The sequence below is a fragment of the Rutidosis leptorrhynchoides genome, chromosome 11 (genome assembly GCF_046630445.1).
Source record: "Rutidosis leptorrhynchoides isolate AG116_Rl617_1_P2 chromosome 11, CSIRO_AGI_Rlap_v1, whole genome shotgun sequence".
Lineage (NCBI taxonomy): Eukaryota > Viridiplantae > Streptophyta > Magnoliopsida > Asterales > Asteraceae > Rutidosis > Rutidosis leptorrhynchoides.
The window spans coordinates 355,211,047-355,236,369 of NC_092343.1; the positions used below are offsets into that span (position 1 = coordinate 355,211,047).

The 25,323-nt window shown below is 30.9% G+C and overlaps 1 protein-coding gene across 1 annotated transcript; it reads right to left on the bottom strand.

Moving 5' to 3' along the window:
* Positions 1-21,354: 21,354 nt before the first annotated feature.
* LOC139877565 (uncharacterized) lies at positions 21,355-25,078 on the bottom strand. Its single transcript, XM_071865001.1, has 2 exons — positions 24,768-25,078; positions 21,355-21,669 (listed from the first exon to the last, which is right to left on the bottom strand). Exons 1-2 carry the CDS (start codon positions 25,026-25,028, stop codon positions 21,388-21,390), a joined length of 543 nt encoding a protein of 180 aa, XP_071721102.1. The 5' UTR covers positions 25,029-25,078; the 3' UTR covers positions 21,355-21,387.
* Positions 25,079-25,323: the final 245 nt, after the last annotated feature.

Sequence of the window (25,323 nt, forward strand, 5' to 3'; positions counted from 1 at the left end):
AAAATTACTCATCCAGAGATTGTCAAGGAAGAAACCATTTCAGAATCCTCTAGTGATTCAGATTCAACAAATTCAAATATGGAAATAACGGAACCTCTAAGTATGGAAGATCGAATGAGAGCCACACGCACTGGCCAAGGTCACGCCATTATTAAGCCAGACATTAATGCGCCAGATTATGAAATTAAAGGACAAATCCTACACATGGTAACTAATCAATGCCAATATAGTGGTACACCAAAAGAAGATCCAAACGAACATCTTCGAACCTTTAATAGGATTTGTACTCTATTTAAAATTAGAGAAGTGGAGGATGAATAGATATATCTCATGTTATTTCCCTGGACTTTAAAAGGAGAAGCCAAAGATTGGTTAGAATCGTTACCTGAAGGGGCGATTGACACATGAGATGTTTTAGTTGAGAAATTTCTTAAAAGATTCTTTCCGGCATCTAAAGCCGTGAGACTTCAAGGAGAAATTGTTACGTTCACACAAAAGCCAAATGAAACTCTATATGAGTCGTGGACAAGATTTGGAAAGTTGTTGAGAGGATGTCCTCAACACGGTTTAGACACTTATCAAATAGTACAAATATTCTACCAAGGTGTCTGACGTTGCTACACGAAAAGATATCGATATAGCAGCTGGTGGTTCCATTATGAAGAAAACCGCAACCGAAGCTCACAAGATCATTGATAACACAGCCTCCCACTCTCATGAGTGGCACCAAGAGAAAGATATTTTTCATTCATCTAAAGCGGCTAGAGCCGATTCTAGCCATGACTTTGATTTCGTTTCTGCAAAAATAGATGCCTTCGAGAGACGAATGGAAAAGATGAATAAAGATATTCACGCAATACGAATCAGTTGTGAGCAATGCGGTGGACCACACTTAATGAAAGATTGTCACATTGAGCAAACCATGGAACAACGAGAGAATGTTTCCTACATGAACCAAAGGCCGGAAAATAATTATCAAAATAATTATCAACCGCCAAGGCCAAACTTCAATCGAAATCAAAACATTCTTTACAATCCAAATGGACCCAAAAATAAATCGTATAACCAACAAGGTCCGAATAACCAACCAACTCAAAACAACACTTTCAATCAACAAAGACCAAGCTTGTATAAACCACCACAACATACCGAAGAGAAAAAGCCAAATCAAGAAGAAATGATGGCAAAGCTAATTGAATCTCAAACATAATTTATTACATCTCAAACCCAAACAAATGAAAGGTTTGATTAGTCATTAAGAACTCAACAAGCTTCCATTTTGAATCTAGAAAAACATGTAGGAACTCTTGCTAGCATGATGAGTGAGAGGGAACAAGGAAAGCTACCGAGTAATACTGAAGTAAATCCTCGGAATGAGAATGTTAATATGGTGTCAACGAATTCTGAAAAAGCAACACCAGAATGATGGGAAGGTTTTAGATGTGAGTAACAATGAAGAAGTTACAACACCACCACCACCCGAGTATGTAAAGCCAGTGGTGGCACCATACAGACCACCTATCCCGTTTCCAAGAAAAGGAGTTAAGTATGAGCAAGTAATAGGTAATAAAGTTTGTGATTTAAGTGTGAGTGTTATGCCTCTTTCATTATATAAGAGATTAGGAGTAGGTGAGTTAAGTCCAACGGATATGAGTGTTCGACTCCTTGATCAAACCATTAAGCACCCAGTTGGAATTACTAACAACCTACCCGTTCAAGTAGGTAATTTAACCTTTCTAGTTGAATTCATTGTCATTGACATAGAAGAGGACCCAAACATTCCTCTAATTTTAGGTCGACCATTCTTAGCGTCCACCGGGGCGTTATTTAATGTAAGAAAGGGTAGAATGACATTTAGTAATGATGAGAAATTGATCACCTTTATGATTCGAAAGTCTAAATCTCCACCAACCAAAACCATTGAACCAGCAAAAACGATTGGTAAGAACCATGTTGTTTTACCAACTCCAATGGTAGTGCTCAACAATAATAAAACGCCTAAGTGTGGGGAAAATGAAGTAACACCTAATGATGACCTGATAACAAAGAACCCTGTTGTTGATACGAAATTAAATGATCCCGTTATTAATAGTTCAATGAAGAAACTTATTAAATGAATTCACGATGCTAGAACCAAGGGGAACTTTAAGTTATGTAACCGGTTAGTATCCAATCTGTCGCCTAAAGAAAAGGCGGAATTAGTTGAATTTGTGGATATTACACAAGAATCCGACCAATGGCTTAAAGCAAAAGTCACAGATATGCAAGTTGATTATGGTCCAAGAAAAATTGACGATGAAGTTAATCACAATTTTGACACCACAGCTACCTAAGTGTGGGGAGATTCAAAATGTTCTAAAAAGAAAATGCTGTCTAGAGTTAGTTGTTCTGTTCTCGTGTAGTTCCGGGAATGGAATCCGATTGGTCTTTTCCACTAGCAGACACTAAAGAACTAGTTTTCTCCCCCCATTCTGAATTTTTTTGTTTTTGTTTTGTAGGTTTTATATGAAATTAATATGCTTTTTAAATTTAAGTTTTGTGTGATTTTAAAAACAAAAATTTACTTTATTTAATTAAGTTTAAAAAAAATGATTTCTAAAATTCGTCGTGAGTTAAACACTAGGTCATTGAACCGAAATTGCTTTACCCGAGGGCGGGACGACAAATTTTGTTATCATTATTTTTAATTTTATTGATCTAAAGTATGCCAAAAAAAATATCAGATTTTATAAAATTTTGAAAGTGGGGTAATATACCAAACTTCAAAAATATGTATATATGTTTGTAGTTTATCTTATGTACAAAACAGGGTAAAACAACGCACTTTCAAAGACTGTCATTAAGTTCAGCAAAAGCTACTAATTTTGAAGACAAGACGCAAAATATCAAATGTGAAATAACAACAATATGTTTGCAAACTCGGTAATTTTAATCATTTGTCTACACTAATCACCCTCATGAATTTAAATTTTTACTAATTTCTTGCAAATGAGGGCATTGCAAGATCTCAAGTGTGGGGAAGGGTTATAAATTCTCTCGGGTTTACACTTGGTTTAATTGCCAAATTTTGTGAAAATTTGAAAAATTTTCAACTAAATGAATTCAAAATCATGTTTATACATATTTATGAACGATAAAACTAGGTGATACTACCGAAATTATTGTTACCTTGGAAAGGACATAAATTGAGAAACAACCCAAAACGCTTGAATTCATTTAAAATGGAATAGAGGGGAATAAAAAGGCAAAGAAAGAAATAAATAAAAGCTGAGTGTGGGAAGAATTCACCAAGTTCTTTAAAACATATATCACATATATGTACAAGCTTATTGTAGGTACTTTTGTTTTAGACTAAACTAATCAGTTTTACCCGATTTACTGTAATATATTTAAAAGAAAGATGGATCTACATGATGAATCAATTCCATCATTAAAAGGAAGTAAAGTCTTCCGAAAAAGACACGCGCTTCTTGATTTAGGTCAAGAAGTTGTCGTCCAGACCAGCTGTAGGTTGACGAAAAATCTAGAAAAGTCATATCTAAAATCAGCAGAAAATCCACGGACCTCAGCATCAAACAGGGTCGCCATGTGGTCAGACTTATCCTAATCATGAGAGGATCTGTCTCGTAAAATGGGGAGGGCACCGTGCAAATTAGCTTGATAAGACTAATGAATCAGACCCCCAGTAAGGATAATCTCCTTAAAGATTAAAAATCAGCTTTTAAGCCTGATATTACTCAATCCTTGAGATTGAGTTTAAAGATTGAGAATTACAAACTCATGGAATTCGATGATATCTAAACTCGAACTTGAACGAGAAAACATTTTGATCAAATTACAAACCGATTTGTTTTCTGAAAACCTATTTTCAATTCGTTCATTACCATTGAACGTAAAATCCTGAGAATTCATCAGAATTCATTAGGTCACCTGAACCAACTCGGGTGTCAACCGTAAGAACGGTGGTTGCTTAGCATGGTCGAAGACAGGACCTTGTGCCAGACTAAAAAACTATAAGGTGATCTTTACTATTGCTCCTACAAAGGATAGTAATTGCATTCGACATGATATAGACCATAATCAAAAGCATGTCATTAGACATTGCCTTAACAGTTGCTTGTTCATCGCTTTCCTTTACAACCGGACGGTAGTTTACTGAAAGGTAATATACGGAATAAGTAAACTGGACGTGTTGCTTTCCTAATACAAGGGTAGCAAGTGGGTGACACAAAACCATAAGTTTTGAGCTAAAATTTTCAAATCTAAAACCCACACAACCCACAAAAACATTTTGCAACACCGGTGAAGGGTTATTCCGGAAAACTTATCTAGGATAAAAACTAGATTGAATTTTCAAAAGATCAAATGTTTTCATAAAGATCCAATTTCCTAACGGATCTAAATTTTTATAGTCATGTGAGACTGTAAACCACATCGTTACAATCATTGTTCATAACCATCGTATTGAAATCACTGATGTACAAAGTGTGAAGAATAAAGAAGTGATTCAAGTATGTTTTTATTTCAAGACTATATGGCTAGAGGACAAGCAACGCTCAAGTGTGGGAATATTGATAATGCTAAAAACGAACACATATTTCATAGCATTATCCCTCAAGAAAGACAAGATTTTAGTTGCAATTGTTCTATTTACAAGTGATATTCGTTTAAATAATAAAAGGTGAAGACAAAAGACAGATTCGACGATTTGAAGACGCAAACGACCAAAAAGCTAAAAAGTACAAAGTACAATCCAAGTGGTTCAATATATTGATGAGAAACGTCTAAAAATTACAAACGTACAAGCCGCAAAACGCAAAGTACAAGATATTAAATTATACGAAAAGGCGTTTGAAAATCCAGAACCGAGACATGAACCAACTTTCAACGCTCGACGCAACGGAGCTGAAAGTACAAGTCAACTATGCACAAGAATATAATATAATATTTAAATAATTCATAATAAGAATAATAATAAATAATAAAAAGTTGTTAATTGAGCATAGTTAAGGGGTCATAAGTGAAAATTTCAAATCAACATTTGCCTATAAAACGAGACTACGGAGAATGAAGAAAGACACACCTTTTTCCAATCTTCTTTCTCTATATATGTAATTTATATATATTTATAATTTTAATTTTAATTTAAGTTTAATAATAATTGAGTTATTGTAAGAAATGTTTTACGGGTTTTAAAGTCGGAACTCTGTCCGTGTAACGCTACGCGATTATTCACCACTGTAAGCAATGTTCTTCCTTTTTAAATTATTGTCTCATAACTAAGTTATTATTATGCTTATTTGAGCCGAAGTAATCATGATGTTGGACTAAATATTAAAGATTGGGTTATTGGATTTTGTACCATAATTAGGGTATAGACAAAAGACCGACACTTGTGGACTTTGGACCATGGACCATTAATAGATGGGGGGTATTGTCTAATCGAATGACAACTCTTTGGAGTCTGTCGAACCTATCTTCAAATTAATTAATCTAATAATTATTAAATGATTATGCATGTCCTATTTAGTGATGTTTATACGACATCTTTTACAATCATTTAATTAATCAATTGGGTTAGGTAATTTATTATTCATTCTGGCCAAGTGGGTAAATTAATAATCATGGACTAATTAAAACATGGGTGGATTACATACAAGGGTAATTGGTGTAATTGTTAACAAAGTATTAAGACCTTGGATTACACACAGTCGATAACCTGGTGTAATTATTAACAAAGTATTAAGACCTTGTTACAGTTCGAATCCCCAATTAGTTGGAATATTTGACTTCGGGTATAAGGTTAATTTGACGATCATTTTATAATTATGACCGATGAACTATTATGGGCAAAAATCAGATAGGTATCAAATAAATCCAGGACAAAGGACAATTAACCCAGCATAATAAATTAAAATCAAAACGTCAAACATCATGATTATGGAAGTTTAAATAAGCATAATTCTTTTATTGTATTTCTCATCGTACTTTCATTTACTCGCAATTTTATTTATTGTCATTTTAATATTTTTATTTATTTTACGCACTTTAATTATCGTCATTTATCTGTACGCTTAAAATATAAAATCGACAAACCGGTCATTAAATGGTAAATCCCCCCAAAGTTACCTATAATTACTATATATCACTAAATCTAGTTTAACTACTTAATTAACTAATTTGACCTAGTAAGACACCCAATAATAGTGTCCACGGATCGACCTCCCGGACTTTACCTTAGCTATATTATTACACGATAGGTATACTTGCCTTTTGTGTTTTAGTTTAATTTAGGTGATTTCCTGTAAGAAATAAATATAAAACTGATAGCCGTTTCATACACACCCTCTAGAACACATCATACTAAAACATTCCAAATTCCAGAATGGGGCTTGTTGGGCCCGATAGATCTATATTTAGGATTCATGTCAATTAGGGGTGCACTAATTCTCAAAATTAGTGATGTTCCCTAATTCTTAGGCTACCAAGCTAAAAGGGGCATATTCGATTCGATAATCCAACCATAAAATGTAGTTTCGATTACTTGTGTCTATTTCATAAAACATTTATAAAAGCAGCGCATGTATTCTCAGACCCAAAAATATATATATATTGCAAAAGCATTTAAAAAGGGAGCAAATGAAACTCACTATACTGTATTTTGTAGTAAAAATACATATGACGATATTGAACAACTGAACAATGCAGGGTTGGCCTTAGATTCACGAACCTATATCATTTGTATATATTAAAACACATAATTATAATCGAACAATTATATATATTAATTTATTAGTTATATCATTTTTATATTAATATATATATATATATATATATATATATATATATATATATCATTTGTTTGTTAAGATAGCTTTTGTAATAATACTAAAATAATATTTGTAATGATAAAATAATAATAATGATAATACTTAATATTATTAATAATAATAATGTTAATAATAATAATAATTTTAATAAACATGATAAATAAGTATTAATGCTTTTAATAATAGTTATAATGATCTTCAGTAACAATACCGTTATTAACATTTATAATAATAATGATAGTATTAATACTTATGTCAAAAATAATAATACTTATATTGATATTAATACTGTTATTAATAATCATAAACTAATACTAATGCTATTATTAATGAAAATAATAATAGATTATGTTAACTTCATACTAATAATGATAATAATAATCATAGTCATAAGAGTGATAATAATATTTATACTTAGTAATAAAATGATACAATTTTATTTTAAAATGATAATAATATTTGTATTATCAATAATAATAACAATTGATAAGTGATTCTTACACTAATAATAATAACAATAATAATACTTATAATTCAATTACTTATAACATTAATAATACTAACATTAACAATAATAATCATAATAATGGCAATAATAATAATAATAATAGTAATAATAATATATAAATAATTAAATGAATAACTACCTTCAAAAAGCCTTTGTAAAAAAATTTGTCCCGAGCAGGGTTCGAACTCTAGACTTCCTGATTACCCGTAAACACATCAAACCAGTTGGGTTGTTGCCCATTATCCAAAATAATATAAGACCCAAATGTATATAACCCGTATATCCTTGTTAACTATTTCACCCATCGTTTTAATTTCAACTCGACATCATTCATTAATCAATTGAATTAACAAAATTGTTTCAATACTCAAACAAAAACGATTTAAGGATTTTAATTTGAATTAACAGAAAACGAAATAATAATAAAAAAATGTTAAACCCAGACCTGAAGAACACAACTTTAAACTCAAACTTCAATTGTGATTTTTAGACTGTTTTAGCCCACAATCTCAACATGAAATAAGTGTGAAATCATAACTAGAATCTTTCTTAACCTCAATTGAACCCAAAACCTCAAACTGAAATCAAATTTCGAGTTTAACAAAATTGTTGACTTTTGAAACGTAAACTTTGACTCCAAAATTCCTACCCGATACAAAAAATTGGGCTTTAAAACTTTCCAGAAAGTTTAAATGAAAGATTTAGAATGGAACTGCATTGATAGATTTTTAAATGAATAAAGAAATCGAAATTTTTGGAAAATAATACAAGAACAGGGGATACGAGCTGTTTTCTGCATTTTTAATTGAATTTTGATTTAATTAGAGGCTGTAAAGGGTAATAGCAAGTGATAGTGATGATGAAAGATGGAATGAATTATCCTAACACTGGAATTGGTCACTTGTTATATAGAATTTATTTACAAAAAAAATATGACGTACAGGAGATAAAAAAAATATAATGAAGATAGTGATATGCAACTGAAATTATCACATTATGAATTTGATTGGTACGATCATGAGGATATAAACAAAAGCAACTACAGTTTGATTGATACAAGATTCAGGTTCTGCTTTTAAATCCGTTTATAAGATATTATATATAAATAATTATTAATAATTAATATTCATAATTATATTAATAATACAAATTATAATACTATTAATAATAATAATAATAATAATAATAATGAGAGTAACAATAATAATGAGTTACAATTGTAATAGTTTTAGTGAAATTGATAATAATAATATTGTTACTGATAATTATAATGATAATGCTAATTATATTAGTATTGATAATAATATTAATAATAATGATATCTATTCATTAAATTTCATATCCATATAATAATATTAATAACACTGATATTGATATTATTATTAAAAATAATGACATATTATTATAACAACTATTTTTAATATATTAGTATTACATATTATAGGTTATATAATATAACTATATATTATCAAATAATGAGTATTAAATTTTATATATTAATAATACCAAAGATAATATAAGTTACATGTTTCTATCGTAATATTAGTAATAATTGTACATATCAAATTTCATATATTTATATTTATTTTATATCAAAAATAATAGTATTAATCATACAATTATTAGTGTTAATATTAATAGTTATAATAACATTATTAATATAATATTTATGTTTTAATTTGTAATTATCTTTAATATTACAATTTATTAGTTATGTAATAACATACAATTTATATTTAATATTTATACATTACAATATATATATACTAATTGTAATAATAGCAATCTACTTGATAACATTATTGATAATTTTACTTAATAATGATACTAGTAATGATAATAGTATTAATATAAAAATTATATTCAACTTGTAATTAAGTTTAATATATTACTATTAATTATATCATTTTTACCAATTATATAATATATTGAACCTTTAGTATTTATTTATTTATTTATATTTAATACTTTTCATGTACAGAGTTATATATATATATATATATATATATATATATATATATATATATATATATATATATATATATATATATATATTTATTTATTTATTTACACACAATTGTTCATGAATCGTCGGCACCGTCAAAGGTTAATTGTTTTTCCTTGTGAACAATTCAAAAATTTTGAGACTCACTATAACAGACTTTGCTTATCGTGTCAGAATTATATAAAGATTAAGTTTAAATTTGATCAAAAATTTCCGGGTCATCACAGTACATACCCGTTAAAGAAATTTTGTCCCGAAATTTGAGTGTGGTCGTCATGGCTAACAGTAAGAATGTTTTCCTGACGAATATGAGCTAATAAATAGAGTTTTATTGCTGTTGAGTAATATGGATAAGATAATTCGACTATTCGAAGAGTACGGGTGAAATTATCACAAAAGATTGAGATAGAGATATAACTTTTGACGTAATCAGGGTTGAATTCTGGAATTCAAGGGATTTAAAGAAAATTTACGAAATCTAAAAGATTTGATTCTTCGGCGAATAAGGAAATTTAGATCTCTTTAATTAAATACGGTGATCTGTTTCGATTTCTCTGTCGGATATTTCCATTATAAGTTAAACTCTTCCGTTCCATTATTCTCACCATTCCTATACTTTCTTTCTTAGTTCATACATCCAAAAGATTGTGAAAATGCCTAATCCCTTTCTAATCCTTGATATTTTCCTAATTATCATTTCTGTCATCCTTCCTTTCAATCTTTCACCAGAAAAATCTGTTTACTTTTACTAATTCCTTGGGGTGATACTATTCTTAATTCTACCATGTCCTTATATTGATATTAGTATTAATATCCACGGTTTGTAACCTCGGTGTTGTTATTGGGCTTTATATTTTCTCTTATATTTTGGAGCTTTTTGCCTTTTTATTCTCTTCTCGACCTCTAGTAAAGCGAGTAATGGTCCAGAATTTGTAAATAGGGAGTTTCGAATAAACTTAATGTTCTAAACAATAAAGAACGTATTAGCACGATTTGATTTGTCAAATTATCAGAATCACTGAGAATAGAACTATCAAGAATATACTTTCTTGATATGTTTAGTAGTTAAGCAAAATGCAAGAGTTATGTAACATGGCACATGATGACGTTATGATCTGTGAATCATCACGTTCCATTAGAAACTCAGCATGACTTACTGTAATATAATCACGTTGATCAAGTGTCATTATATTATACTAACACATGCTTCAGTTCCCAACACTACTTCAAAAACATTCATATTTTAAACTCGGAGATTTCAGAATTTAGAAACTAAAATAGTTTCTTTTATGATGTAACACAGATAGCGCGAAGAGGTAAATGATTTCGGATAACAATAGTTATGAAGATATCTTCAGAAATATCGAGGATATTTATAATGAAAGATATGATGATATCTTAGAATTTAAAATATTTAAGATCAGAAGATGATGAAGAAATTCGCCCGCAAGGATTTAGAGTAAGGAGCAAGGTATTCGCTAAAGATTCCATCAGCTTTTTCAAAACTCAGAAAACTGATTCATAGGCTAAAGCGCTTTTCAAAAATTCAGAATTGGAGTTTTTGTAAATCCAGGAGATAGAATGTATATATATATATATATATATATATATATATATATATATATATATATATATATATATATATATATATATATATAATCGCTAAGGAATTCGAGATTATCGATTGATGCCTCTCGGTATTCGATATGGTAATTATCGTCACAAGATGCCGATGAGTTCATGATAAGACTTCAATAGATAAATATAGTGATTTGTCGGAGAGATTTTAGCTAAGGAGCAACGAGGTTGCTGGTACGTCTGCTGGTAATATGGTGTAATATAAAAGGTTCCCCGATAACAATAAAAGAGCACGCATATATATGAAGGTTACAATAAGGTTGTTTCGAACAAAAAGTCGAAGTTGACTTGCTGGAGCTGTGACAAAATTGGCTAATTTGGAAAGGAATTGCAAAGTTATTTTCGGTAATAACAACGCTAAAGGAGTTAGCACAGATACTTGTTAAACATTTACTCAGGTTCCAAGAGTTTTTCAGGTGCATAACTATATGCATAAGTTCTCCCTTTCATGGATAACGTGTGGTTGGATCATCCTCTCGATTGAGGTGTTTTCAAGATTCGTGAAAGGTTTGAACGCAGATTGTAATCGTCAAGATACAAATGAGGTTTAAGATAAAATCAAGTGGCAAACTTGAAGAAATGTTTAGTTTCATATATTATAATGCATATTTTAATTCATTTTAATTGTCCAATGTCATTAGTCCACAGTTAACAGTCCAATAATTCATATATAGTTTAATATATAATATTCGAATTAATTAATATGTATCGTGACCCGTGTACATGTCTCAGACTCGATCAAAACTCAAAGTATATATATTATTGTAGAATCAACCTCAACCCTGTATAGCTAACTCGATCATTACTGCATATAGAGTGTCTATGGTTATTCCAAATAATATATATAGATGCGTCGATATGATATGTCAAAACCTTGTATACGTGTCCCGATATTTAAAATGCGTAAATAACAGTATTTAAATGATGATAAATAAAGTGCGTAAAATAAATAACAGAAATTAAATGACGATAAATAAAATTAAGAGAATTAAAATTGCGATAATTAAATTACGATAAATAAATGTAATCAGTTAGCTAGGAACAGTTAGCTAGGAATAGTTAGCGTGGATTCTTAACAAAATTTCTCATATTTAATTTATTTGTTTCTAACAAATTTTATTTTGTCCAATATTTTCTTCATTATGCCACTTGTTGAATTCTGATAGATCAAAATCCAAATATGAAATTGTATGAAAATGGTTATTCTGCGGTGAACGGATACGTATATCTGTGGATGTAAGTAGGATAGTAAATGAATGTTGAATCAGATTCGAAGAATGTACAGTATAACTTATTAAAGTGAAATCTAAATATTCCTCGGGTATTACCTACCCGTTAAAATATTTTCACCATTAACAGTTTGTACAAAAGAATTTTTAATTACAATCTTTATGAAAACATATATACATACATATTTTCTTCAGATGTAATCATGGATTTAATGAGTCAATATAATATTAAACTCATTAGAGATTACATAATCGCCATGTAGAACGAAGATCATGCTCAGGGTATAGATTGTGATGTTGAGGTGTGTGATGTTGAAACTTGGGTTGTTGGTGGTACTGGTATTGATGTTGGTGGTACTGTTGGTGCCGGTGATGTTGCTGACGCTGGCACGTTTTGCACCATATTTTCCAAGGCTACAACTCGGGCGCGAAACTCGTTGACTTATTACTCCGGGATGATTGTCGGTCGGAACGAGTGGATGAATAAGGTTTAGAATTGTGGATAGAATATAATTGTAACGAGATACTCTGGAAATGAGAGAGAAAATGGTGTCTCGAACAGGTTCGCCGGTAAGTGATTCAGGTTCATCGTCAAGAGGGTAATTTAGTTGGTGGAAAGGATCGCCTTCTTCGCGTCTCCATTGATTAAGTCGACTACTAACCCATCTGATGAATTGGGGATGGATGATTGGTTGATTCATTCTGGTGATGCTGCTTTCGGAGATTAGGTGAACATCCATTTCAGAATCTGAGGGACTTGAACTAGTGGCGAGTTCCATTTCGCATGATTGAATAAAGAATTTTCGATATGAAATGATTTCCGTCTATCAGGTGGTATTCTAATTATATAGAATATTTATATATATAGAACAAAAGATTTCGTAGATTACTGAGAAATTCACGAAATATATCAGGCAAAGTTTACAGTAACAGATACGCTAAGATATAAATTTTGTCTATACACTATTCATGCAATCAATGCAGTAAGATGTGTCTAGACTAAGAATGATAAGCAGATAATTTCCTACGGATGATAAGTAGATAATTTTCGACACGAAATGATAAGCAAAACTTTTGACATGCAGACACGGTCGAAGTCCAGACTCACTAATGTATCCTAACGACTATCAGTTAGACACACTAATGTAGACCTGGTTGCTAAGACCACCGCTCTGATACCAACTTTCATTAGTGGGGACAACCACCGTCCCACCCAGTGCCTTCCCAGCTAACCGCCTGGTGACCACTGAGTGTACCTCAGATACTGATTTTAGGGCCTACCTCTCGGCTACTGCCAACCCTCGTAAGGGATCGGAAGGAGTAAGAGCCAATGCTTCGCCACAGGTCACACTGTGAGAACCTCCTTTACGACTAACCCGCCACACATGGACGCGGTTATACCAGCTCTGATACCAACTGTCATACCCCGTCCTAATCTATTCAGACGAATACACTACATTTGGTTACATCGCGAGGTACTTGACCTCTATATGATACATTTTACAAACATTGCATTCGTTTTTAAAAGACAAACTTTCATTACATCGAAAGTTGACGGCATGCATACCATTTCATAATATATCCAACTATAATTGACTTAATAATAACCTTGATGAACTCAACAACTCGAATGCAACGTCTTTCGAAATATGTCATGAATGACTCCAAGTAATATCTCTAATATGAGCAAATGCACAGCGGAAAATTTCTTTCATACCTGAGAATAAACATGCTTTAAAGTGTCAACCAAAAGGTTGGTGAGTTCATTAGTTTATCGTAATCAATCATTTCTATAATTTTAATAGACCACAAGATTTTAATTCCATAAATACACATCTCGTATCAGGCATTTCGCACACTGCATAGAGGTAAAAATCATTCATATGGTGAACACCTGGTAACCGACCTTAACAAGATGCATATAGAATATCCCCATCATTCCGGGACACTCATCGGACATGATAAACTCGAAGTACTAAAGCATTCCAAATTCCAGAATGGGGCTTGTTGGGCCTGATAGATCTATCTTTAGGATTCGCGTCAATTAGGGGTGCACTAATTCTCAAAATTAGTGATGTTCCCTAATTCTTAGGCCACCAAGCTAAAAGGGGCATATTCGATTCGATAATTCAACCATAGAATGTAGTTTCGATTACTTGTGTCTATTTCGTAAAACATTTATAAAAGCAGCGCATGTATTCTCAGTCCCAAAAATATATATATTGCAAAAGCATTTAAAAAGGGAGCAAATGAAACTCACTATACTGTATTTTGTAGTAAAAATACATATGACGATATTGAACAACTGAACAATGCAGGGTAGGCCTTGGATTCACGAACCTATATCATTTGTATATATTAAAACACATAATTATAATCGAACAATTATATATATTAATTTATTAGTTATATCATTTTTATTTTAATAATATATATATATATATATATAAATTTATTAGTTATATCATTTTTATTTTAATAATATATATATATATCATTTTTATTTTAATATATATATATATATATATATATATATATATATATATATATATATATATATATATATATATATATATCATTTGTTTGTTAAGATAGCTTTTGTAATAATACTAAAATAATATTTGTAATGATAAAATAATAATAATGATAATACTTAATATTAATAATAATAATAATGTTAATAATAATAATAATTTTAATAAACATGATAAATAAGTATTAATGCTTTTAATAATAGTTATAATGATCTTCAGTAACAATACCATTATTAACATTTATAATAATAATGATAGTATTAATACTTATGTCAAAAATAATAATACTTATATTGATATTAATACTGTTATTAATAATCATAAACTAATACTAATGCTATTATTAATGAAAATAATAATAGATTATATTAACTTCATACTTATAATGATAATAATAATCATAGTTGTAATAGTGATAATAATATTTATACTTAGTAATAAAATGATACAATTTTATTTTAAAATGATAATAATATTTGTATTATCAATAATAATAACAATTGATAAGTGATTCTTACACTAATAATAATAACAATAATAATACTTATAATTCAATTACTTATAACATTAATAATACTAACATTAACAATAATAATCATAATAATGGCAATAATAATAATAGTAATAATAATATATAAATAATTAAATGAATAACTACCTTCAAAAAGCCTTTGTAAAAAAATTTGTCCCGAGCAGGGTTCGAACTCTAGACTTCCTGATTACCCGTAAACACATCAAACCAGTTGGGTTGTTGCCCATTATCCGAAATAATATAAGACCCAAATGTATATAACCCGTATATCCTTGTTAACTATTTCACCCATCGTTTTAATTTCAACTCGACATCATTCATTAATCAATTGAATTAACAAAATTGTTTCAATACTCAAACAGAAACGATTTAAGGATTTTAATTTGAATTAACAGAAAACAAAATAATAATAAAAAAAATATTAAAACCAGACCTGGAGAACACGACTTTAAACTCAAACTTCAATTGTGATTTTTAGACTGTTTTAGCCCACAATCTCAACATGAAATAGGTGTGAAATCATACCTAGAATCTTTCTGTAACCTCAATTGAACCCAAAACCTCAAACTGAAATCAAATTTCGCGTTGAACAAAATTGTTGACTTTTGAAACGTAAACTTTGACTCCAAAATTCCTACCCGATACAAAAAATTGGGCTTTAAAACTTTTCAGAAAGTTTAAATGAAATATTTAGAATGGAACTGCATCGATAGATTTTTAAATGAATCAAGAAATCGAAATTTTTGGAAAATAATACAAGAACAGAGGATACGAGCTGTTTTCTGCATTTTCAATTAAATTTTGATTTAATTAGAGGCTGTAAAGGGTAATAGCAAGTGATAGTGATGATAAAAGATGGAATGAATTATCCTAACACTGGAATTGGTCACTTGTTATATAGAATTTATTTACAAAAAAATATGACTTGCAGGAGATAAAAAAATAAATAAATAAATATAATGAAGATAGTGATATGCAACTGAAATTGTCACATTATGAATTTGATTGGTACAATCATGAGGATATAAACAAAAGCAACTACAGTTTGATTGATACAAGATTCAGGTTCTGCTTTTAAATCCGTTTATAAGATATTATATATAAATAATTATTAATAATTAATATTCATAATTATATTAATAATACAAATTATAATAATATTAATAATAATAATAATAATAATAATAATAATAATAATAATAATAATAATAATAATAATAATAATAATAATAATAATAATAATAATAATAATAATAATAATAATAATGAGTTACAATTGTAATAGTTTTAGTGAAATTGATAATAATAATATTGTTAATGATAATTATAATGATAATGCTAATTATATTAGTATTGATAATAATATTAATAATAATGATATCTATTCATTAAATTTCATATCCATATAATAATATTAATGACACTGATATTGATATTATTATTAAAAATAATGACATATTATTATAACAACTATTTTTAATATATTAGTATTACATATTATAGGTTATATAATATAACTATATATTATCAAATAATGAGTATTAAATTTTATATATTAATAATACCAAGGATAATATAAGTTACATGTTTCTATCGTAATATTAGTAATACTTGTACATATCAAATTTCATATATTTATATTTATTTTATATCAAAAATAATAGTATTAATCATACAATTATTAGTGTTGATATTAATAGTTATAATAACATTATTAATATAATATTTATGTTTTAATTTGTAATTATCATTAATATTACGATTTATTAGTTATGTAATAACATACAATTTATATTTAATATTTATACATTACAATATATATATATACTAATTGTAATAATAGCAATCTACTTGATAACATTATTGATAATCTTACTTAATAATGATACTAGTAATGATAATAGTATTAATATAAAAATTATATTCAACTTGTAATTAAGTTTAATATATTAGTATTAATTATATCATTTTTACCAACTATATAATATATTGAACCTTTAGTATTTATTTATTTATTTATTTATTTATATTTAATACTTTTCATGTATAGAGTTTATACATATATATATATATATATATATATATATATATATATATATATATATATATATATATATATATATATATATTTACATATTTATTTACACATAATTGTTCGTGAATCGTCGGCACCGTCAAAGGTTAATTGTTTTTCCATGTGAACAATTCAAAAATTTTGAGACTCACTATAACAGACTTTGCTTATCGTGTCGGAATTATATAAAGATTAAGTTTAAAGTTGATCGAAAATTTTCGGGTCGTCACATTGTACATATAATATAGAATTGAAATATTTATTTAATAATATAACATTTTAGTTTTTCAAAAGTAATTATATTTCAAAATTCATTTATAATCGTTTAAATGATAAAAAAAATATTATGTCATATTACGTTTACGTTTTTGAAACACTATATATATATTTGTAATTTATAATATAACGTTCTGATTAAGTTTTTCAAAATTCATTAACAAAGTATTTATAAAACATTTTGATAATAAAGTTCTTTCTAAGCTGAAAACGTTTTAGTACTAAATAAATATGATAACTTTTGTTTTTTCCAAAATTGATATATATTTAAGAATCATTTTGTTAAAAAAAATTAAAATAAATATATGAAATCATTTTAATATAAAACTTCAATTTACTTAACTCGCTGATCTCTATTTTCTAAGTTATCTATATTTCCTAATTTCACTTTCACGTTAAATAATACGAAAACTAAATTGTTATCTTAACAAAAGTCACGAGTAATATAGTAAAACATGTACTGGAAATCAAACAAGAATCTCCACTAACTTTTGTCTAACCCTCGTTAAGTGACATTTTTGTTTTTACTTGTAAATCATGTTACCAATTATTCCGAATACCGTTAAAAGGAAAGATTTTCTAAATCAAAGTGGACCTTTCAATAGAGACACGTAATCATAATGAATCTTGATAACTCAATCATTTGATATTATATAGTAATTCTGTCGATAAATATATTGAACAAATATGTTCATGTAAAGTATTATACGTTTAATACTTTGTTAACATTCTCAAGTTATAATATATATACACACATATATATAATCATATCCATTTATATAATGTTTCGTGAATCGTCAGAATTTGATCGAGGTTAAATGAATGTATGAATATAGTTTAAAATTCTTGAGATTTAACTTAACAAACTTTGCTTATCGTGTCGGAATAATATAAAGATAAAGTTTAAATTTGGTCAAAAATTTCCGGGTTGTCACACAAGTTGGAGGGATTGCTGTCCGGTGAGTTCAAGATGAAGGATCTTGGTGGTGTTAGAAAAATACGCGGTATAAGTATTCATCTAAATCGAAAGAAGACAAAGCGAAGATGGATAAGGTACCGTATGCTTCATCCGTGGGTAGTTTTATGTATGACATGGTCTATCCGTATATTTCCTATGAAATGGGAATTATTAGTCGTTATATGTCGAATCCGGGGAAAGATTGGGAAGCGGTAAAATGGTTACTTCTTTATCACAAAGGAACTTCTAGTATGGGATCGTGCTTCTCTAAAATCAATGTCATACTTAGGGGTTATGCGAATGCTAGTTTGGGTAGATGTGATGATTCAGGTAAGAGCACTACGGGTTATGTGCTCACAGTGGGGAAGACGGTGGCTAGTTGGATGTCTCGACTACAAAAGACTGTTGCTTTGTCAAACACCGAGGACGGATATATTGCGGTTGTGGACGCTTTTAAAGAGCTTGTTTGGTTGAAGAACTTCTTGGTTGAGCTAGGTAAAATAAAGACTATTGCGTCTTATATTGTGACAACAAATTGCAGTTCATCTTAGGAAGAGTCCGGTGTTTCATAGTCGTACGAAACACATTAACTTAAGGTATCATTTTATTCGAGAATGCATACATGATGGTACTTTAATATTGGAGAAAGTCCTTGGTACGAAGAATCCTGTTGATATGTTACTAAGGTGGTGACGACTGATAAGTTGAGGTTTTGTATTACCACAAGTCCTCAACTAGTCTTCTCATGACTTGATGAGAGAAGACGCCGACTAGAGAATTAGAGGATTGTGATTTCGATTCTAACAAGTAATGTTGAAGAACTTGTATCGAAAATCTTCCCATTCCGAAGAATTTGATGAGAGTTTGCCCCTTCCAAATGGTGTTTGGAGGTATAAATGATGGTTTAATTTTCCTTGGTTAGATTGTTTGATTAATGGGTTCACGAAGATTGAGTTTATTTAAAGTCTCCTTGAAGTGGGAGATGGTAGAATTTGTGAAAAGAATTGAAAGAAGGAAGATTTAATCTCGCGACATGCAAAACAAAAGCTCGCGCTCGCAAAATGATGAACAAAGAAGCTGGAACTTGGGATCATAATCTCGTGAGAGGGAGGTTTTTACTCGCGATCACGAGAAAGGCATTGGGCGCCATAATTGGTTTCGACTAGGGCTCCAATTCGTCTTCCTTTATGCACAATAAATACACCTATGTAATATGTAACCTATGAGCACGATAATATCTATAAAAATTCTCTCATTGGCCATGGACTAAAGCAATCACAACGATTCCATATAACCACACTAAATTACTTGTGTCGATTTACTTTTCGTGTTTATTTTATTTCTTTCATTATTGTGGGTGAGTGATTTTCTAGAATTACTTGCGTTGTTTGGGTCCTATAATCCTAACAAGTTCAACTTATTCTCTTGATTATAATCCTAGTGAAAAATATGCTCTAACCAAAAGAACAATGTCAAAGTAGTTGTGAAACTCCTTATATCACTGTCAACAATTTACTTCTAGGCGTTGGGTAGGGGTAAAAAGAGTACTTGGCGTTGGGTTAACTCCGAAAGATTTATTTTGGGGGAAAGTTACTCATGTGTAAAAAATTAGTATCTGATATTGATATTTTGATTATAGAAGCTTGGGAAATCTTAGTAGATTTCCCCAATGTTGTGGGAACTTCCGTGCCCGACGATGACAGAATGATGCCAGTGGGTCATAAGATGACGCAACGTTTTTCGTACCCAAGTTATAAATTTGATAAGTCGGACACGGGTCGTCTAGAAAATAGAATTATCACCAAGTGTAAATTTACAAAATGACGATATAGTCTTGTAACGATACACATTGAAGGTAACAATGTAGACAAACTGAACAGTGTTGGGCATTTTCTCAAAATGATTACATATATAATGTAATTTATAGACTAACCTGTGTAATCATCTTATTAAAGGATTCATGTTGAAGTTTTTCTTCCACAGAATGTGATCCAAAACTCCAGTACAGTGCACGGGTCTCCAAGTGAGCTTATAAAGATTTGACTTTCACATGTTGATCACCAGTCACCACACAAGTGTTTGAAAGAAGCTGTAAATATTTATATTTATTTACTTTTCATTTGCTGAGTATTAAGTTACAAATGGGTCAGGTTAGACCATAAGGCTTAATGTAAAAGAAAAATCGGTCAAAAACTATCTAAAATATATTCAAAAGCATCAAACATCCAAATGTTAAGGCTGACCGCCACTAAAATCGAAATATACTAATATATCACCCACTTGAACCATTACCCAACCCGCCCATATTGACACATATAATAAACAAATAGAAGTCCCTCAAATTACATAATAAGAATCCTAACCCAATCCTTGGACCATTTTACCCATATGCAAGTAAAAGGGCATGTATTTTTTTTCTTTGAAAAGAAAAGTAGTCGGCATTGAATACTCTCATTTGCCACACACTCACGCGCTTTCGGGAGAAAACCCGAATCACATTGCAGAAACCCGATCCTTAATCCATCCCGAGGGGCAGACGGAGCGGGTTTGAATCCTGAATGGATCCGATAGAAAACCTCCCTAGAGTCAATCTGGAGCTCCATCTTCCGGTCATGTATTAAATGACGTTTCACAAGGTTCAAGAAAGATATACTGAACAATATTCATGAAATTTTCATGTAATCTAAACAGTAAAACACCATACACATTGATATGTTTTCGAGTTAGAATTGACCATTACAAAAAACAGATCTAAATCACTAAAAATATAAAAAAAAAAAACCAAATATATTTCATATCAATATCAAGTAACAAACAATTCCAAGTCAGATTTATTTTCCTGATCAACAACATCAAGAAAAACAGGATCAACGGTCACATGACTTTCCACGTGCACCTTAAACTTATGTCCCCACCATACAACTCTTGCAACACCTTCGATATAGACTGTAGCATCCAACACCATCTCCCGTTTCCTAACGTCCGACATTAACTGAACTGCGTGATGTGCCAATTCCTTACTGCTCAATCGTGCTGGAAGATGAAGTAGCTGGCACGAGTTTGGCGGTTGAGACCCTGCAGACACCTGTGTGCACGTACAACGTATATAACATGTACGGACTACTCAAAAAGTGGATTAATCTACCAAATTAATTCATGAGTAACATTTATTGTGAAAATGTTCAACCTCTATCACATATGCCTCGAATATAAAATATCAAATGTATCGATTATACCATGTCAAAAAGCATGTTTCATGCAACTTAAAACGTGGTATCCACCGTCAGTGTGAGAGTAGGGGTGTTCATAAAACCATCAAACCGTAAAAACCGACCGAATATTGCATGTTCGCCCACCATTTGACAATCACTAAACCCGCTAAACCCGGTCGGCTTACGGTTTTATTAGCCAACCAACCGGCTAAACCAGAGCGGACCGGATTGTTTAACAATATTGTATATTGCATGTAATATTTAAGAATGAGCCATTAATTATATGTTCATAAACATCTGTATATAAATTTATAAATAGCAATAATAAATATGATAGCTTACAACTAATCCATGTGATATAATATGATGAAATGAATTTTGATTGTTGACTTCAAGTCTGTTACATATATTGTGTTGTAATTATGTGATAAAAGTTCTAATATTGAGTGTTTATTAAGCCTTTCTTTACAAAAAACGAGACAAATATACACAAAATTATATGAAAGAAAAGAAAGAAAAAGAAGAACTCGAAACTGTCAAAGTCCAAACTAGCCCAGCAAGCAAGACAACTTTCTTGGTCTGATTTGGTTTGATATATGTTGAAACCTGGGATGCCCGTTTGGTTTAGGTTGGTCAAAACCGGACGAAACCAGACCTTGAACACCCCAAGATGAGAGGGTGACAAATTATGTATTTTTTTGTACGTTAAATATTATTTATTGAAGAATACCTTCCGATGCACGTAAGTTATATGTGTTGTTGATAGAGATCGATTCGAGATGGTTAAGTCTAGTTTCTATTTTGATTCGAGATGGTTAAGTCTAGTTTCCGATGCACGTCATTAATTCTTCGGGAAGAGTTCGGTAGAATAAAGACGAGACCACGACTAATATTAAGGAATACTAACTTATAACTACCACTTAGTGCTATGCTAGAAACATAACTTGCATAAATATAAACGTGAGCGCTAAACATTCATGTTTTGTACTTACCTGCTACTGATCTGCCTACAAAACAGTAAATATGATGACTAATTAAGTGCAATCCATATAGTATTAAAATTGACTCCTTCAAGCACGTATCAGTTGCTATCTTTTACCGCTTTAACCGTCTACCGGTCTAAGTGTCTAACTATTTTTATAACTATCTTAAAGAGTCTAGTGGTTGGACCCTGTTTTCCTTGCGAAAGGTGTTAGGTTCAAATCTTACGGTAGTCGGGGAAACGGTTTGGAAACCATCACGGATTAACCTGGTTAGGCCATGTAGAAGAGAGCAGAAATATTCGGCCTCTCGGATAACCGGAACAAGAAAAACCTCACTTCTCTCTAACTAATTTTTATCCAATTAAATTCTCAAGGTTGGTTTATGTTGGTGATTTTGGTGTCATCCGACATTCATTTTAGTGAATTGGGATTTACTTGAATGCAAGAGTTAGCTATACTTAATAATGGGTGGGTTCGGAGAGTGTGGAGTACACGCCTGTAAAAGTTGGTTACTAACTATCGCGCAAATTGCGGGGGTAAAGGGGGTTGCGCCCCCTTGCGGGGTCCAAGGGGCAGCGCCCCTGGCGGGGTCCAACATATAGAAAAAACACATATTCTCTCAATACGTGATTTTGTTTTCTTCTTGCCTGGAAACAAAATCGTTCTTGTCTTATCCCAATTAGGATTTCGTGTATACCCGAGGCTTGTGAGGGGCGAAATACTTAATTATGAAAGTGTTTCAAGATTCAGAAACCAATCCTTCCAGATTCCGGTTTTCATACCCCTTTTTTTACAGTTTGTACTTATGTGTCCTGAACGCCACCTTGCTTGTATTGTTTCAAGGAAATTTCCTCTTCTATTGTAGTCAGTGTTGCAAAAGTCGGCCAACTTGGCATGGCCGATGCGCCGTCGCTAAAAAAGGTCAACGGTAAAAAGTCGGAAAAAGTCGATCAAAGTCAGTCAAAGTCGGTCAAAGTAAAAGATATTATATTTTTATTATGTAATGTTGTTAATAATTGTTAATTGTTCATGTTTATTGTAAATATAGTTTATATTTTAACATCCAATTTCTATATAATATTATATATAAATATAAATAAATATATATTTAATAAAACTATTTAAGAAGTCAACGTTGGTCAACGCCTGACTCATCCCCGTTGCGTCCCCGTCTCGACCGACTCGTCCCTCCAAGGTCCCGACCGACGCGTCCCCGACTGGTGTCTTTTACAACCTTAGTTGTAGTGATACGAAATCAGAAGCAATAGTAAAAGAAACTATCATCTCCGGGGTCTTTCCCCTTACCTTATCAATAGATCGTCGTTGGTAAGGTGAGAGCTTCAAGCCCAATTTTTGGTAGCGCACCGCCCACAAGAGCACCACCCGACTAAATAGGTCCGTAGAGCCGGTAACTTCGTTCGCCTAAGATCGAAATCATCTGGCAGAAGGACTCCCGGTCGCCTATCTTATCTTGAACGTTCAGTTAGGCATTCACAAATTGACTTCTTTTCAATTTCCAATAAGATTGTTAATCAGACTTAGACTGAATAAATTTGACTTTGACCAGCTAAATCCGACTTTCAATCAATTATAATCCGTTGACCGACTTTAACCGGTGTTGACCAACTTTTGACTGTTGTTTACTGGCGAATTTGACCGACTTGGCCCTAGTCGGGTCAGACTAGTCCCAAATCCAAGTAGTTTGGGACTAGTAAGGCCAGTCAACCGACTTCTACACCACTACAACTATGAACTTGTTTTTATTTCAATATTTAAACCATGTTTTACATATACGTAGTGACTTATATGAGTACTTAACAAGGGCACTTAAGTTCATAACTTTGGGATGACCAAAGAAAATGTGTTAAACAGTCACGGATACCCAATTAGACCGTCAATGAGTAACAATATCATATTTTAATAACTAATTAAAATGAAATATATCCGTCACTAATATATATAAAAAAACATTTAATTACGTCACTAACCTGAGCGGAACCCAGTAAGGAGCCAGCATAAAATATAGACATCTCGGTGGAAGAATAATGAATAGGGACAGCATTCGGATTGGTGACGTGGACAGTGAGAACAACCTCGGTGTCAACTAACGGGAGACTAAGTTTAAAATTAGTGATGTTAACTGAGACTAAATGGAATTTTGGATCTTTGGGTTTTGCTGATATTAGCGCTGACGTGGCTACTGCCGTTGCTGCTCCGATTACGGCGGAGGTCCAGCTCCAGTTTACCATTTTCTGGCCTACAAGTAGAGGCGGTTTGATTGAGGAGAAATTTTGGTGGTTTCGGGTTTACTACTTGTGGTCGGCAAGGGTAGAGATGTAATTTTGAAGATTTTTGTGTTGTGCTTCTTTGACCAATGTGACCAAAACAGTAAATGCAGTAGGACCTAACTTCATTTAAGTGTGTGATTCTACGTATTTTAAAAACAAATCAAATTCAAATTTAAGTGAAATAACAATTTAATTAATTGAATTAAGAACTGTATAGAAATAAAATATTAAACAGATCTTAAGAACACTAGTAGTG

Excerpts from the sequence above, each read along its gene's own strand:
- LOC139877565 (XM_071865001.1), bottom strand. The coding sequence starts at position 25,028 with ATGGTAAACTGGAGCTGGACCTCCGCCGTAATCGGAGCAGCAACGGCA. Across the intron at positions 21,670-24,767 it reads CCTTACTGGGTTCCGCTCAG|GTGTCTGCAGGGTCTCAACC; the intron begins GTTAGTGACGTA and ends ACGTGCACACAG.